We start from the raw sequence: 17,045 nt of genomic DNA on the forward strand, positions 1-17,045 counted from the left end.
ACAGAACCAGGCAGCCTGGCAGAGCAGACAGACCCACAGGATGTGGGCAGAGGGCAGCATTCCCATGCCTGGGCTCGGAGGAGGGCAAGCGGCTCCCTCCCCGTGCGTGCGCCCGAGGGCTCCCGTGTCCCCTGCAGACAATGGAGGGCAGACCCGTGGTGTCCTGTGCCCGGAGCTTGAGCCTGCCAGCCGTGGCCTCTCCCTGGAGGGGACCAGGCTCTGGTTTCCCTCCAGAGTCAGCCTCGTGGGTGTGCCGGGTCATGAGTGGGATGGAAACTTCCCACTTCCCACTTTCTCAGGAACTCCCTACATGGAAATGTCTTTCTTCCTGTCCGCCAGCCCTCTAACCAATGTCTCTTTGAATCCTGGGATGTTTGCCTGGTGCGGGATGTCCATCTGTGAACCAGACAGATGGGGTCAGAGTGCTAGCTGAGGTTGGGTCATCAGAAGGCAAATGGCCAGTAGCTCATTGCACAATGCATTGCTTGTTCAAAAAAAGAGAGAGAGAGAGATAAATACACAAAAATATAAAAGCCGAAACCGGTTTGGCTCAGTGGATAGAGCGTCGGCTTGTGGACTGAAAGGTCCCAGGTTCGATTCCGGTCAAGGGCATGTACCTTGCTTGCGGGCACATCCCCAGTAGGAGATGTGCAGGAGGCAGTTGATCAATGTTTCTCTTTCATCGATGTTTCTAACTCTCTATCTCTCTCCTTTCCTCTCTGTAGAAAATCAATAAAATATATTTTAAAAAAATATATAAAAATGTATGACAGCCTTGGCCGGTTGCTCAGTGGCTAAAGTGTTGGCCTGCGCACTGAGGAGTTGTGGGTTTGATTCCCCGTCAAGGGCACGTACCTGGATTGCAGGTAGTAGATCTCCACCAATTGATGTGCCCCTCTCTCTTAGATGTTTCTCTCTCTCTCTCTCTCTCTCTCTCTCTCTCTCTCTCTCTCTCTCCCTCCCTCCCTCCTTTCCACCTTCCCTTTCCCCCTGTTATGCCCAGATTTCAGGATCCCCAAGAAACCACACCAGGGAGCCAGCCATGTCCGATGCAAAAGCATAAGAGTCTTTTATTCAAACCCGGGCTTGGCTCCCCTACCCTCCTTACTGATGCAGCAGCAAGTGGCAGAGCGAGAGCTAGCCCTGTGGGAAGAGGGGTTAGAGTAAGGGGAGGAGAAAGGACTGTGGGCCCTGCCAATTGGCCAGGCACAAGTCACTGTCTTGTTACACAGGATGTGGTGCGCACTTCCCTTGATTGTCATTGGTTAGTTTAAAGAAATCCTGGGTGTGGCTAGCAGAGGCTTGGGCTTCCGGGAAGAAGCCTTGCCAAGCACGTGGCTGCCCAAAAATGGAGGATCCAGGGTAAGATGGAGGGCGTAGCCCTTACCCTGGGGCAAGATGGAGGGCGTAGTCCTCGCCCTTTCACCCCCTTCCACCCACTCTAAAAATCAATGGGAAAAAAATATCCTCAGATGAGCAGTAACAAAAAAATGGGTGGAAGTAAGAGCTGTATATTACAAAAAATAAATGATTCTCTCTCATCGTTGATGTTTCTATCTCTCTCCCTCTCCCTTCCTCTCTGAAATCCATAAAGATATATTTTATAAACAATAAAAAAATAGTAAAATGGATTGTGAAGAAACCACACAAGCCTGCAAATGTAGTCAAAACAAAACAAACAAACAAAAAAACACATTGAATTCTACACCTTGAAATGGGTGAATTGTATGACATGGGAAGTATGCCTCAATAAAGCCATGACCAAAACAACAATGAGGTACCATCTCACACCTGTCAGAGTGGCCATCATCAACAAATCAAGAAACGCCAAGTGCTGGCCAGGACGCAGAGAAAAAGGAACACTCGTGCACTGCTGGTGGGAATGCAGACTGGTGCAGCCACTGTGGAGAACAGTATGGAGCTTCCTCAAAAAAACTAAAAACGGAACTTCCATTTGACTCAGTGATCCCACTTCTAGGAATATATCCTAAGAAACTAGAAACACCAATCAGAAAGGATATATGCACACCTATGTTCATAGCAGCACAATTCACCATAGCGAAGATCTGGAAACAGCCTAAGTGCCCATCAGCAGATGAGTGGATTAAAAACTGTGGTACATCTACACCAGTGGTTCTCAACCTTCCTCATGCCGCAACCCTTTAATACAGTTCCTCATGTTGTGGTGACCCCCAATTTCATTGTTACAAATTGAACATAATTAAAGCATAGTGATTAATCACAAAAACAATATGTAATTATATATGTGTTTTCCGATGGTCTTAGGCGACCCCTGTGAAAGGGTTGTTCGATCCCCAAAGGGGTCGCGGCCCACAGGTTGAGAACCTCTGATCTACACAATGGAAGAAGGAACTTTTACCATTTGCAATAGCATGGAGGGACCTGGAAAGGATCGTGCTAAGCGAAATAAGCCAGTCAGAGAAAGATGAATATCACATGATCTCACTCATATGTGGGATATAATGATCAAAATAATTTGATGAACAAGAATAGATCCAGAGACAAATGGTAGGGGAGGGGGAATTAGAGAGCAACCAAAGGTCTTGTGTGCATGCATGTTAGCATAACCGATGACACAGACACTGGGGCGGTGGGGGCTTGCCCGGGTGGGAATGGCGGGTCAATTGGGGGAAAAGGAGACATATGTAAAACTTTAGACAGAAAGAAAGAAAGGAAGGAAGGAAGAAAGAAAGAAAGAAAGAAAGAAAGAAAGAAAGAAAGAAAGAAAGAAAGAAAGAAAGAAAAGAAAGAAAAGAAAGAAAGAAAAGAAAGAAAGGTAGAATCATGTGAGGACACAGGGAGAAAGCAGCTGTTTATAAGCCAGAAGGAGAGCTCTCGCCAGAAACTAAAACTCTCACTGACACCTCGAACTTGAACTTCTAGCCTCCAGAACTGTCAGAAAATAAATGTTTGTTGTTGATAAAAATAAAATAAAATAAAGCCGTGACCAAGGACACAATGTGAGGCAAATGAGGAGATACTAACGCCCAGTTCACAGCAAGCACTTGCAGAGGATGTGCAATCGTATAACCAGATGCTCAATCCAGTCATGAGACAAGCCAGCCTAGCCAAAGCCGCAGGGAGAACCTGTGTGCTACCTATCAGATCGGAGCGCTTCCGATTGTGGCCACAAAGGCCGCCGGGGAGGATGTGGGGAAGCAATACTCGTGTCACACGCGGCAGGAAGGACTGACAGGAGAAGGGTGACGGTTTCGCCCAGCCCGCTAAGTTGCATAATGAGTCAACTTTCTCTCGAGGAATCTACCTTGAAGACATCTGACCACAAAGGCGAAATGACATCTACCCAGCGTTTGGGGCCAGAGGAATGGCAGCGTGGGAGATCCCCTTCATCCCTCCCCTAGAAGTTACAACCATCTGTACGGCCATATCTCAAAAATGGAGTCCCCGCTCAGCACACAGATATGCCTGAGAGACCCACACGTTGACACTCCTAAAGGTGGGCGATTGGGCTGGAAAAGTGTGGCTCAGTGGTTGAGCGTTGTTGACCCATGAACCAAGAGGTCAGGTTTGATTCCAGGTCAGGGCAGATGCCCGGGTTGCAGGCTCAATCCCCAGTAGGGAGCATGCAGGAGTCAGCCGGTCAATGAATTTCTTTCATTATTGATGTTTCTCTCTCTCTCTCTCTCTCTCTCTCTCCCCCCTCTGCCTTCCTATCTAAAATCAATCAAAATATTTTTTAATTGAAAAATAAAGGTAGGACCCTAACCGGTTTGGCTCAATGCAATAGAGCTTTGGCTTGCGGACTGAAGGGTCCTGGGTTCGATTCCCATTAAGGGCACATGCCTGGGTTTCGGGCTCCATCCCCAGTGAAGGATGTGCAGGAGGCAGCCCGTTCATGATTCTCTCTCATCATTGATGTTTCTATCTCTCTCTCCCTCTCCCTTCCTCTCTGAAATCAATACAAATATTTTTTTAATATATATTTTATTGATTTTTTACAGGGAGGAAGGGAGAGAGATAGAGTCAGAAACATCGATGAGAGAGAAACATCGACCAGCCGCCTCCTGCACATCCCCCACTGGGGATGTGCCCGCAACCCAGGTACATGCCCCTGACCGGAATCGAACCTGGGACCTTTCAGCCCGCAGGCCAACGCTCTATCCACTGAGCCAAACCGGTTTCGGCAATATAAATATTTTTAATAAAAATAATAAAATAAAGATGGGCGAGTGGATCAAAAGGGGCAGGTGAAAAGGGAGTGGGGGGATCCCAGCCAGCCAGAAAAGGATCCGGGCAGCGGGGAGGGCATGAGAGGCTCAGCGGGGGAATGGGAGGAGAGGATTCTGGTTGTTGCTGACACCCCTTCAGCTGAGCCCAGAGAGCCGGGCAAGAGCACAGCAGGAGAGAGCGGCTGGGGCAACTCAGTGAGAAAAAGCCACACAGCCTGGCCACCTCCCCTTAGCCTCCCAGCGCTCACCTCCCTTCGCCCTGATGTGGGCTGTGGCTCCCATGCACTTTGTGCCCAAGGACAAGCGCCCAGTAGCTAATACGGCAGGATCACACCTCTCCCCGGGCAAAGGGTACACTCTGCGACCGGAACACAGGGGGCACCGGGGCAGAGGGCCAAGGCCACCATTATCCCTGCCTAAACCAGCAAAGAACCTGGAGGAATTCACCCCCACCCGAGCGAGAGAGACAGCGCTGCGAGCTCTCAGAGCTTAAAAAAAAAAAAAAAAAATTCACCTTGTGATCCAACGCCACCTACTGGAACAAAATAGAAAGACATCTTCAAGTTGATGGGCTAGAGAAGAAATAACATCAAATACTACCTTCAGTAACCAAGGCAGCTCGAAAAGACAATGAAAAATCCCCAGAAAACAAACTTAAAGATATGGAAGTCGGTGGCACAAATGACAGGGAAGTCAAGGCTGCGGTTCGGAAAAATACTCAAGGAGATGTGAGAACATACGGGCAGGCAATTCAGCCAGCGAGCTCAGAGAACAATGGACAACATGGGTGCTTCACCAGAGACATTGAAACTTTTAAAAAGACCCGAGCAGCCCTGGCCGGTTTGGCTCAGTGGTTGGAGCATCGGCCTGAGGACTGCAGGGCCGGAGGTCGGGGAGGGGGAAGGTTGTTTTTGTTTTTTAGCATTTTTGGTAATCCTCACCTGAGGATATTTTTCCATTGATTTTTCTTGAGAGAGTGGAAGAGAGATGGAAAGACAGAGAGAAACATCGATGTGAGAGAAACACATCGATTGGTTGCCTCCTGCACGCACCCCAACCAGGGCCCCAGCTGGGGAGGAGCCTGCAACTGAGGTACATGCCCTTGACCGGAATCGAACCCAGGACCCTTTAGTCTGCAGGCCGATGCTCTATCCACTGAGCCAAGCTGGCTAGGGCTGCATAGTATTTTGTATCCACTCCTCTATTGATGGGCACGTGGGCTGTTTCCAGATCTTGGCTTTTGTAAATGACGCTGCTATGAACACTGGGGTGCATACGGTATATTCCTTCAGATGGATGTTCCAGGATTCTTTGGATATATTCCCAGAAGTGAGATTGCTGGATCCGACGGCAGTTCCATTGTGTGTGTGTGTGTGTGTGTGTGTCTTTCATTTTGTTTTGTTTTGTTTTTTTAATATATTTTATTGATTTTTTTACAGAGAGGAAGGGAGAGGGATAGAGAGTTAGAAACAACGATGAGAGAGAAACATCGATCAGCTGCCTCCTGCACGCCCCCTACTGGGGATGTGCCCGCAACCAAGGTACATGCCCTTGATCGGAATCGAACCTGGGACCCTTCAGTCCGCAGGCCGACGCTCTATCCACTGAGCCAAACCAGTCAGGGCTTGTTTTTTTTGTTTGTTTGTTTTTTGAGGAAGCTCCATACTGTTTTCCACAGCGGCTGCACCCAGTCTGCACTCCCATCGACATGTGCTGGCGAGGATGTGGTAAAAAGGGAACCCTCACTGCACGGGATAGTACACTCTTCAATGGTAAACACTATGATTTGCAAACTTCCCTGCAATGGGGGGGGGTAGTGATGTAATGTTTGTAAAGCAGGCGGCGCTACACACTCATAGCAAATAAACAGGAGACAACATTCTAGCCAAGCCCAGCCCAGGCTGCTCTCACTTTCGCTTCCTGTCTGCCTGGCCCCGTGCTGAGTAGATAAGAAATGGCCTTCTCTGGATGACCGCGCTCTGTGGTCACACTGGCCCTCATCCATGCGTTGAGCTTCCCTGCTTCCTGCAACGTTCGGGCTCCTTCTCTGGGTGACTCCAGCAACTCTGGACCTGTCTCTAGACACCATCCCGAATTCTTTTTTTTAAATATATTTTTACTAGAGGCCCGGTGCACAAAATTCATGCACAGGGGTGGGGGGGGGAGGTTGTCCCTCTCCAATCCGGGAACCCTCAGGGGATGTCTGACTGCTGGTTTAGGCCAGGATCAGGGCCTAAACTGACAGTTGGACATCCCTCTCGCAATCTGGGACTGCTGGCTCCTAACTGCTCAGCTGCCTGACTGCCTGATCGCCCCTAACCACTCTGCCTGCCTTCCTGATCGCCCCTAACTGCCCTCCCCTGCAGGCCTGGTTGCCCCTAACTGCCTCTGCCTCGGCCCCTGCCACCCTGGCTTCGTCTCTAGAAGGATGTCAGAATGGATGTCCAGAGCATGCCTGGTCTAATTAGCACATTACCCTTTTATTAGTATAGGTTGTTGATAGTATCATAGATGTCTCCCATTTTCTCCCTGTTCCCCCCTCTCCTCCCAGCCCTGCCCCAGGTCTTCACCACCCTATTGCTGTGCCCGTGGGCTGTGCATATAGGTATATAAGTTCTTTGGTTTATCTCTTCTTGTCCCCCCCAACCCCACATCGAGGTAGGTCAGTCTGTTCTGTGCCTCTGTGCTTCAGGTCTTGTTTTGTGGGTCAATTCATTTTGTTCATTAGATTCCACAGGTAAGTGAGGTCATGTGATGTTTGTCCTCCTCGGTTTGGCTTATTTCACTTAGCATCGTATTTTCCAGGCCCATCCATGCTGCCCCAAAGCGTAAGAGATCCGTCTTTTTCACAGCTGCATAGTATTCCATGGTGTAAATGTCCCACAGCTTTTTTATCCGTTCATCTAATGATGGGCACCTGGGTTGTTTCCAAATCTTAGCTATTGTAAATAAGGCTGCTGTGAACATATGGGGTGCATATACTCTTTCTGGTTGGTGTTTGGGGGTCACCTTCCCTAATTCGACCATCAGGACCCAGCCCCAGGACAGGGGCAGGAGGGGGGTGGGGGTCTGCGGCCGCTGTCCGTGGTACTGACTGTGATTGCTCTGTGGTTGTCTGGTTTCAGCACCATGGTCAGAGTCTATGGCACTTCTGCATTCGCTGAGCCCTTGTCATTGGTCCGCTATATGGCCTCTATGCAGGAGTCAAATCCTATATAATAAAGAGGTAATATGCAAATTGACCGTCACGCCCTCACACAAGATGGCCACACCCATGTCATCACAAGATGGCTGCCTCCGTGTGGTCACAAGATGGCTGCCTCCGTGTGGTCACAAGATGGCCGCCCCATGTGGTCACAAGATGGCTGACTCCATGTGGTCACAAGATGGCTGCCTCCGTGTGGTCACAAGATGGCCGCCCCATGTGGTCACAAGATGGCCACACCCATGTGGTCACAAGATGGCCGCCCCATGTGGTCACAAGATGGCTGACTCCATGTGGTCACAAGATGGCCGCCCCATGTGATCATAAGATGGCCGCCCCATGTGATCACAAGATGGCCGCCCCATGTGGTCACAAGATGGCCGCCCCGTGTGATCACAAGATGGCCGCCCCATGTGGTCACAAGATGGCCGCCCCATGTGATCACAAGATGGCCGCCCCATGTGGTCACAAGATGGCCGCCCCGTGTGATCACAAGATGGCCGCCCCGTGTGGTCACAAGATGGCCGCCCCATGTGATCACAAGATGGCCGCCCCATGTGGTCACAAGATGGCCGCCCCGTGTGATCACAAGATGGCCGCCCCGTGTGGTCACAAGATGGCCGCCCCATGTGGTCACAAGATGGCCACACCCATGTCATCACAAGATGGCCACACCCATGTCATCACAAGATGGCCGCCCCATGTGGTCACAAGATGGCTGCCCCCATGTGATCACAAGATGGCCACCACAAGATAGCCGGCCATTTGCCTCTGGGTCTATTCTAGTTCATCAGTTTATGTTGATCATTATATCCCACATATGGGTGAGATCATGTGACATTGATCTTTCTCCGACTGGCTTATTTCGCTTAGCATGATGCTCTGCAGTTCCATCCATGCCGTTGCAAATGGTGGACGTTCTTTCTTTTATATAGCGGCGTAGTATTCCACTGTGTAGATGTACCACGGTGTTTTACTCCACTCATCTGCTGGTGGGCACTTAGGCTATTTCCAAATCTTAGCTGTGGTGAGTTGTGCTGCTGTGAACATAGGGGTGCATATGTCCTTTCTGATGGGTGCTTCTGGTTTCTTGGGATATAGTCTTAGAACCACCACAGCTTTTTTTTAAGTCTAATGTCTAATCACACATGTATTGGTGTTTTTTTGTTGTTGTTGAATCCTCACTTAAGGATTTTTTTCCCCCTGATTTTTAGAGAGTGGAAAGGAGAGGGAGAGACGGAGAGAAACACCAATGTGAGACACATCGATTGGGTGCCTCCCACCTGCCCCCAACTAGCCCAGGAGCCTGCAACCAAGGTAAGTGCCCTTGACTGGAATCAAGCCTGGGACCCTTAAGTCTGCAGGCTGATGCTCTATCCACTGAGCCGAACCAGCTAGGGCTACATGATATAGGGAGCGGCTCTAGGGTCAATCCTCGGGCTGCCCTGTGGCAGGGCCACAAGCAAGTCCCAGCCTGGAGGGCAGAGCTCTCCTAGCATAATTAAGCCTGACCTTGTAGCCCTCCCTAATTCCTTCCCAAGGAGCTAATGGGCTGTGGGAGGTGCAGCAAGTGTTGCCAAAAACAAGAACATTTGTATACATGTTAACTACCCTTGTTTTAATCAGACTATAAAATAAAGCATCAGCTTGCAGGCTGGGTCTTCTGTGTCCTCATCCAGGCACAGGAGATCCACCAAGCCCCAGCTGTATTCTCTTGTCTGTCTTTTCTTCAATCCTTCACCGCCCCTCCTCAGGTTCACCCTTGGCCATGCTGGTGCGGCACAACATACAGCTTGTTTTATCCACTCATCTACTGATGGGCCCTTGGGCTGTTTCCAGATTTGGGCTTTTGTAAATAATGCTGCTATGAACGCAGGGGTGCATACATTCATTCTGATCAGTGCTTCAGGATTCTAAGGATATATTCCCAGAAGTGGGGTCCCTGGGTCTAATGCCAGTTACATTTTTTTTTATTCTTTATTGTTTAAAGTATTATGTAAGTCTCCTTTTCCCGCCATTGACTTCTCGGCAGCCGCCCCCACCCCCCAGCACATGCCCTCACCCCCCCTACTGTCTGTGTCCATGGGTTATGCTCATATGTATGCATACAAGTCCTTTGGTTGACCTCTTATACCCTCACCCTGTCAGTTCCACTTTTAACGTTTTGAGGAAACTCCATACTGTCTTCCACAGTGGCTGCACCAGTCCGCATTCCCACCAGCAGTGCACGAGGGTTCCACCTTCTCCACATCCTCGCCAGCACTTGTCTGTTGATTGGTGGATGGTCCCCATGCTGACAGGTGTGAGGTGACACCTCATTGCATCTCTCTGATGATCAGTGACTTTGTGCATCTCTTTATACGTCCATTGGCCGTCTGTATGTCCTCTTTGGTAAGGCATCTATTCGGGGTGTTTGTGTTTTTGTGCCACTCCATCTCTCCGTTACGCTATCCACTGCCCACCCCCATGCCATGCGCGTCTTTTATTTTTTATTTTTTCTGTCTCTCCTTCCTTGTGTGTTGTGTGGGTATGTCATTGTGTCTCCATCTCTCTGGGCCCCTGCCCCTGCCTCCCTCTCCCACTGAGCCAGCCTCCTCCCGGGGGCCCCTGTGGGCCTCCAGGTCAGGCCCACCCTCACACTGGCCCCTGAGGGATCGTCCTCTCACCCAGATCTGACCCTCTGTGGTCACCTGTCGCCGCAGGCACTCAGGGCGATACAAGGGCCTGCCTATGGTGATGGGCAGCTTAGGGCTGGATGTTCTGGCGGGAAATTCCCACCACAGGGTCCGAGCTGCCCCTGGAAAACTGCCTCCACCGCCTGGGTCTCACTGCCTGGCCTCCTCTCTCTCTCTCTCTCTCTCTCTCTCTCTCTCTCTCTCTCTCTCTTTCAGGTAATTCTATGGGGTGATGGGAGAAAACCCATTTTTTTTAAAAGATATGTTTATTGACTTCAGAGAGGAAGGGAGGGAGAGAGAGAGATATCACTGATTGGCTGCCTCCTGCAACCTCCCCCCCCCCCCGCACCCCCCCACTGGGGATTGAGCCCGCAACCCTGACATGTGCCCTGACCAGGAATCGAACCCGGGACCCTTCAACCCTTCAGTCGGAAGGCCCTCTATCCACTGAGCCAAACCAGCTAAGGCTCTCCCCTTACCTCTCTCTCTCTCTCTCTCTCTCTCTCCCCCTTCTCTCTCCTCTCTCTCCTTCTCTCTCTCTCTTCTCTCTCTCTCTTCCCTTCTCTCCCCCTTCTCTCTCTCTCTCTCTCTCTCTCTCTCTCTCTCTCTCTCTCTCTCTCCCCCCTTCTCTCTCCTCTCTCTCCTTCTCTCTCTCTCTTCTCTCTCTCTCTCCCCTTCTCTCTCTCTCTCTCTCTCTCTCTCTCTCTCTCTCTCTCTCTCTCTCTCTCTCTCTCTCTCTCTCTCTCTCTCACACACACACACACACACACACTCTCCAGCAGCTGCAATCTGGAAGAAATTACTGGCCCCACAGCCAGACTTCCCCAGTTTCAGGAAATTCCAGGCTGCGCGGGGGGGAGGGGCCGGGCCGGGGGCGCGCCCCGCGCATCCCCCACCCCCTCCGCGTGTCCTCCGCGCACACCCAGGCCCGGCCCCCTCCCGCCCCCACACTCAGCCCCGAGGGGCCTCCGCGTCTCCACCGCCTCTTTCTAGTCCTTTAAATCCTAGAGGCAAACTTGGGGGGGGGGGCGGGGGGGCGATCAGGAAGGCTGGGCGGGGCCTGCGCCTTAACCCTGTGCGCCCCAGGCGGACGCAGCTGGACTGGGCGGCCACTCGCGCCCGTTTGGGCTCCGACCATGGCCCCCGAGAGGGGCTGACCCTTCCGCCCGGGTGCAGGTACGAGGGGACCGAGGCCAGGGGTGGGGCCCGGACTACTGGGGACATGGGGGGTGGGGGCTGGCACCCCCTACTCCTGGGCTGAGGGGGAAGCGCTGGGAGCCAGGACACCTGGACCTGGGGCCCGCGGGGGTGGCCTCGGGGGCCGGGACGCCTCCCTGGGGCCGGATCCCCTCCCAGGTTCCGCCTGACACTCCCTTTGGCAGGTGAGGCCCGGCCCGGAGGAAGGAGGAAGAAGGCGCGGGCCCGGGACCCAGAGGCCGAGGCGGGCTCCGAACCCCGGACGGGGCGTCCCAGCCTGAGCCGAGCCCGAGCGCGCCGGACCCGCCCGGCGAGGACCACGAGGTAAGTGGGGGGCAGCGTGGGCCGGGGTCCCGGGGTCAGGGCCGGAGGGGGACGCGCCCGACAGCCGGGGAGACGGCGGGCGGCGGAGCGTCCGGGCCTCAGCCACGTGGCCCCCGGGAAGCGCGCCCCGCGGCCCCGGGAAGCGGGGACTGTCCCCTCCGGGTCCCCCCGCCGCGCGCGCCGCCTCTCCCACGGGGCTGGGAACCAGTCGGGCCGGATCCGGAGCGGGTTGTTATTTCCGTCCCGTTGGAGCGGGGGCCGGAGGGGCCGAGGGGAACCAGCTGTGCGCTCCCCCTCCCTTCCCGCCGCCTCCGCAGCTGGAGCGCAGCGAGGGGAGGGGGCGCGCGGGCGGGGCGCGTCCTGGCTCCTGCCCCTCTGGCCGCGTCCCGTTGGCCCCAGACAAGGGCCCCTCTGTGGGAGCGTCGGCCGAGGAGGGACAGACGTTTTAGGATCATAAGCTCATTGCATGGAGCGCAGGGCGCTGCCGGAGGGCGGGTGTCTGCGAGGACAGGAGGACAGGAGGACAGGAGGACAGGAGCCCTGGCCGGGGCTCCGCGGGTGAGAGTGTCCTCCCCTGAGGCCAGGATTACAACCGGACCTCGGTGAGGGCACATACCAGCGCCACCAATAATGCACCGGTATATGGAACCGCAAATCAATGTTTCTCTCTCTTTCTCTTCCTCTCTCAAATCAGTCAATTAAATTTTTTTTTTTTTTTTACGAAAAGAGGACAGGAGGCTTAGAGAAGTGGAGGGAGGGACTTCACCCCGAGGTTTCAGAGCTGGTAGGAGGAGGAGAGGTGGCATTGAAAACTCAGAACAGCCCTGGCCTGGGTGGCTCAGTGCATAGAGCACCGGCCCGTGGATGGAAGGGTCCCGGGTTCGATTCTAAGTCAAGGGCACGTACCTGGGTTGCAGGCTTGATCCCGGGCCCTGGTCAGGGCGCAGGTGGGAGGCAACCAATCGATGTGTCTCTCTTACATCGATGTTTTTCTCTGTCTCTCCCCTTCCCTTCCCACTCTCCCTGAAAGTAAAAAATAATAAAATAATAAAAGCAGAAATAAAATAATAAAAGGAGAAAATAGCCTCGGGTGAGGATTAACAAAAAAAAAAAAAAACAAAAAGAAAAAACACATAAAAGCCATTTCTGTGATTGTTCTCATCTGGAATGGAAAATAAAAAAGGAAAAAGAAGGGAAACCAAACCACCACGGCTGAGGGTATAGGAAATCCCTGGCCTTTATATCAAATCAAAACATCATTTTTTCCACCGGGAAGCTCGCGGCCCGCCCCATCCTCTGGGGGCTGTCAGCAATCTCCTGCCACCCTTAGCTCTGCAGGCCACCCGCTGACACCCAAACCCAGCCCTCGACACTGCTGCTGTGTGACGCCGGGCCAGGCACCCCCCCTCTCTGAGCGAGCCTTGGCCACCACCGCTGTAAAGCAAACAGGATGACAGTGGTCTCCCCCTGGGTGGGATGATGTGAGGATTACAGACTTCGTCCATCTGCGGGGCCCTCCTGGCCCGGAATAAGTGCTTGGGAAAGAAATCTTCAGCATCGCGAGAGTACCTTTCGACCGCCCCTTGCACCCGGGCCTTCTGCTCCCTGTCTTTCGGCTGAGTCGACGGAGGTTTAGGGTTGGGGAAGTGGGTTCCGGGTCCCACAGAAAGGAAATAGCAGAAACGGAGACCTGGGGAGAATGCTGGTGATAGGGCCATAGGAGGGCGGGGTGTGGGGGCAGCTAGGGCCGGGCAGGGAGAAGCAGCGGCCGAGAGCTGCCCGGGGAGGCACCGGAGCCAGGGGCTGGAGGCAGTCGAGGCGGTCGGGTCGCTCTGGACTCTGGAGCCCCACGGAGCTGGCTTGGTTATCTTGGGCGAGTCGCCTCCTCTCTCTGAGGCCTGTCTGCTTCCTCGTCTGGGGCAGGGCACAATGACCCGAGGTGGGGCTGCCCTGAGCACATACTGAGCGTTCACTCTGTGCCTGCCGGGCACCGTTCATGGCCCACAGCGCGCCTGTCCTTGCAAAGAGACTCTGCAGTATCGTGTGAGTATCATTCCATTTTCAAGCCGAGGACGTGAAGTCAGAAAGGTTAAGTCGCTGGTCCAAAGCCACACAGCAAAGGGCACACACAGGCTGATCCAAACCGGGGCAGTTGGCTTTCTGAGTAATACTGGGCACCCAGAGAGAGGATTTATTAAAAATTGATTTTAGAGAGAGGAAGAGAGACAGACCGAGAGGGAGAGAGAGAGAAACATGGATGTGTGAGAGAAACGCCGGTTGCTTCGAATGCACCCCAACTGGGGGTGGAACCCACAACCTAGGTGTGTGCCCTGCCGGGGCGTCGAACCCGCCACCTTTTGGGGTACAGGTTGATGCTCCAACCAACTGAGCCACCTGGCCGGGGCAAGGATTTTGTCTTTGAAACTGTGAATTGAGATGCATTCGTGAGCGGAGGTCAGCATTTAAAAAAAAAAAAAAAAAAAAGGTTAGAATTGAAAATATTCCAGTGCTTAGCATGTTTTAACAGTAAATCTTGTTTTGTACTTTTTTCCACTCACGCAGCTGACAGAGGGGGAGGAGGGGTGGTTGTTTGCACAGGTTGCAATAAAAATGTTTATTCGTCTCTAGATTGAGGTCAGAGAAGTCTGAGAAACATAGCTGAGGTGGTGAATCAAGACTGGTTCTCCCAGAGAAATAAATGCAGAGTGTGTGTGTGTGTGTGTGTGTGTGTGTAGGGTAGAGGGCAGTTCTCATGCACGTCCATCTACCACAATTTTACGTTCTTCCGGCCTTACTTTTCATCGCTGGTCTTTCCCAGAGTGCCTCATTACTAATGCCGGTTTCTTTGCTTTCCTCAAAGGATTCTATCAAACCTATAAATCTTGTTCCTCCGTGATGGCTGGGGACGCACACCTGCCCCCCCCAACACACACACACACACACACACACACACACACACTAGCACTACCAATGGGCCTGCGCCCTTGCAAATACAGTTTTCCATGTCGTGTTCGTTGAGGTTTTCCCTGTGCCCTGGGAGGGAGCTGGTGATGTTTCATCCATGTTACAGAAAGGAAACAGAGAGATTCCCGTCACGGATCCCAAGACCTGCAGCTGGCAAAGGGTGGGGCCTCGGTTCAAATAGAGGCTTCGTCACAACCGACGGTTAGCACAAAGGCCGAGGTCATCACAGGCCCTCCCAGAGGTCTCATAACAGCAGCCCGGCTGCAGGATGTGGGCAAAGGTTGGCAAGCATTTCCCTGTAACATGAACCCTGAGTGTCCACGTGGCCGGGGACACCTCGCTTACAGGGTATGCGCTGCCCGCCTCCAATTCATGCCATGGGGCCGGAAAACAGTTTGCTTTATCGTCATTATCTTACAAAAAGTGAGACATTATATTGTCTCTTTCTCTTTTTTTTAAATAACTATATATCACAATCACTATTTTTTAAATATATTTTATTGATTTTTTTACAGAGAGGAAGGGAGAGGGATAGTTAGAAACATCGATCAGCTGCCTCCTGCACACCCCCCACTGGGGATGTGCCCACAACCAAGGTACATGCCCTTGACGGGAATCGAACCTGGGACCTTTCAGTCCGCAGGCTGATGCCATATCCACTGAGCTAAACCGGTCAGGGCTATATTGTCTCTTTCAAACTCAAATCATTCTCATCAGGGCACACTGTGCCTCGATGCAGATTCCCAGGCCAGCCCTAAAAAAAGGTTAGAATGCCCGGTTAGCATCTTCAGGCAAGCCCCTTCCTTAGAGATGAAGTTGTATTTTGCGACTGCGTTTGGTAAAAACACAAATATAATCTGGACATTTTAAAAACAAATAAAACAGCTCAGCATTTTCCCCGGCCTCCGGAAGCGTGTGGGCCCCAGGCTCCGAGCCGGCTGCCCCCACGGGTGCCCGTCAGACCTGGGTTCGGGGACCCCCATGTGTGAGGAGCTGGGTTTTTGCCAAGTTTGGGGAGCACCCCCGAGGGTGGCTCACTGCCTGGCCTCTAGGCACCTCACATGTTTGTTCTTACTGGAATCAGCACCGCGTGGTGGTCACGGGCAGACCCAGGGCTGAGTGAGATGTGACTGTAGCAGCTGCGACCTCGGGGCCTCGCGGGGCCTCAGTTTCCCCATCTGTAAAATGGGAGCAATCCCCGCACCATCATCCTGTCTCTATGGGAGGCGTCCTGGGAGCGGCTGGCTAGACCCAGCGCTGGGGGTGCGGCTCCTACAGGGGTCCCCTCTAACGGAGGCCCCGCTGACCCCCCTCCTCCCCCGCAGATGCCGGTGCTGAAGCAGCTGGGCCCCGCGCAGCCCAAGAAGCGGCCGGAGCGCGGCGCCCTCTCCATCTCCGCGCCGCTCGGCGACTTCCGGCACACGCTGCACGTGGGGCGCGGGGGCGACGCCTTCGGGGACACCTCGTTCCTGAGTCGCCACGGCGGGGGGCCGCCCCCCGAGCCCCGCGCGCCTCCCGCGGGGGCCCCGCGCTCCGCGCCGCCGCCCGCCGTGCCCCAGCCCCCGCCGCCCGCCCTCCGAGCGCCCGCGCCCGCCGACCCGCTGCTGTCCTTCCACCTGGATCTGGGCCCCTCCATGCTGGACGCGGTGCTGGGCGTCATGGACGCCGAGCGTCCGGGGGCCGCTGCCGCCAAGCCCGACGCGGACCCCGGCTCCGGGGCGCAGCACCCCAGGGCTCGCTGCCGCCCCAGCGCGGACCTCGAGCTGGACGACGTCATCGGCCTGTAGGCTCCCGGCTCCCCTGCCTTCCCGCACCCCACTTCTTTATACATAAACGACTAAGGTCTGCGCCCGCCTCTGTCTCTTCACTGTGCACGTGGGCAGAGGGTGAGGGGGTCCCGGCGCCTTTAAGAGTCAGGTGTGTCACCTGCGGCTCCGGTACCGCGGAGACCGGACCCGTCAGATGGACGTGGCCCCTGTAGGAGAGCAGGGGGCGGGTCCCGACGTGGCCGCGCCCACAGGCCATTCATTCGTCCTGACAGCGCCGCTGCGGGCGCGGGGCGGTCTGACTCCTCCAGCTGCGGGGCGGGGTGCAGCGGCCCGGCCCCGCGAGCCGGCGGGAAGAAGGCGCGGTCCCTGGAGGAGGCCCCCTGTCCTCCGAGGTGCGTTGGCTCGAATGCGAGGACGGCAGCGGCGTCGAATCTGAGCTACGAAGTTCGGTTTGATCTTGCAGACGCCTGGCGGGCCCTGCGCCCGCGGAGGACGCGACCGAAGGGCGGGGCGGCACAGGCCGATCCCGAGGCGGGGCCGGAGCAGCTCGCCCAGCCCGGTCCGGGGAGGCGGGACGGCACGTGCACGCATTAGCCGGGCGGAGCCGTACAGGTAACCAGTGGCCGGCGGCCAGCGGGGGCCCGGGCGGGAGGTGCACAGGTGGAAGGTTGGGGCGGGGCGGGGCCGCACCTGTCAGCCG

The 17,045-nt window shown here is 54.3% G+C and overlaps 1 protein-coding gene across 4 annotated transcripts; it reads left to right on the forward strand.

Moving 5' to 3' along the window:
• Window positions 1-10,836: 10,836 nt before the first annotated feature.
• Window positions 10,837-16,423, forward strand: CDC42EP5 (CDC42 effector protein 5). Of its 4 annotated transcripts, none has more exons than XR_009448764.1 (4): window positions 10,837-11,267; window positions 11,474-11,612; window positions 12,197-12,250; window positions 12,943-12,957. XR_009448764.1 is itself a non-coding variant. In XM_059665758.1 (4 exons), the coding sequence occupies exon 4, from the start codon at window positions 15,902-15,904 to the stop codon at window positions 16,361-16,363; it is 462 nt and encodes a 153-aa protein (XP_059521741.1). In that variant the 5' UTR covers window positions 10,843-11,267; window positions 11,474-11,612; window positions 12,197-12,250; the 3' UTR covers window positions 16,364-16,423. The 4 variants fall into 4 exon arrangements, 3 of the variants coding, with proteins under 3 accessions (XP_059521741.1, XP_059521739.1, XP_059521740.1); XM_059665758.1 differs by lacking the exon at window positions 12,943-12,957 and adding an exon at window positions 15,902-16,423 and having other exon boundaries at window positions 10,843-11,267; XM_059665756.1 differs by lacking the exons at window positions 12,197-12,250; window positions 12,943-12,957 and adding exons at window positions 14,683-14,856; window positions 15,902-16,423 and having other exon boundaries at window positions 10,843-11,267.
• The last annotated feature ends 622 nt before the right edge of the window (window positions 16,424-17,045 follow it).

The sequence above is a fragment of the Myotis daubentonii genome, chromosome 15 (genome assembly GCF_963259705.1).
Source record: "Myotis daubentonii chromosome 15, mMyoDau2.1, whole genome shotgun sequence".
NCBI lineage: Eukaryota > Metazoa > Chordata > Mammalia > Chiroptera > Vespertilionidae > Myotis > Myotis daubentonii.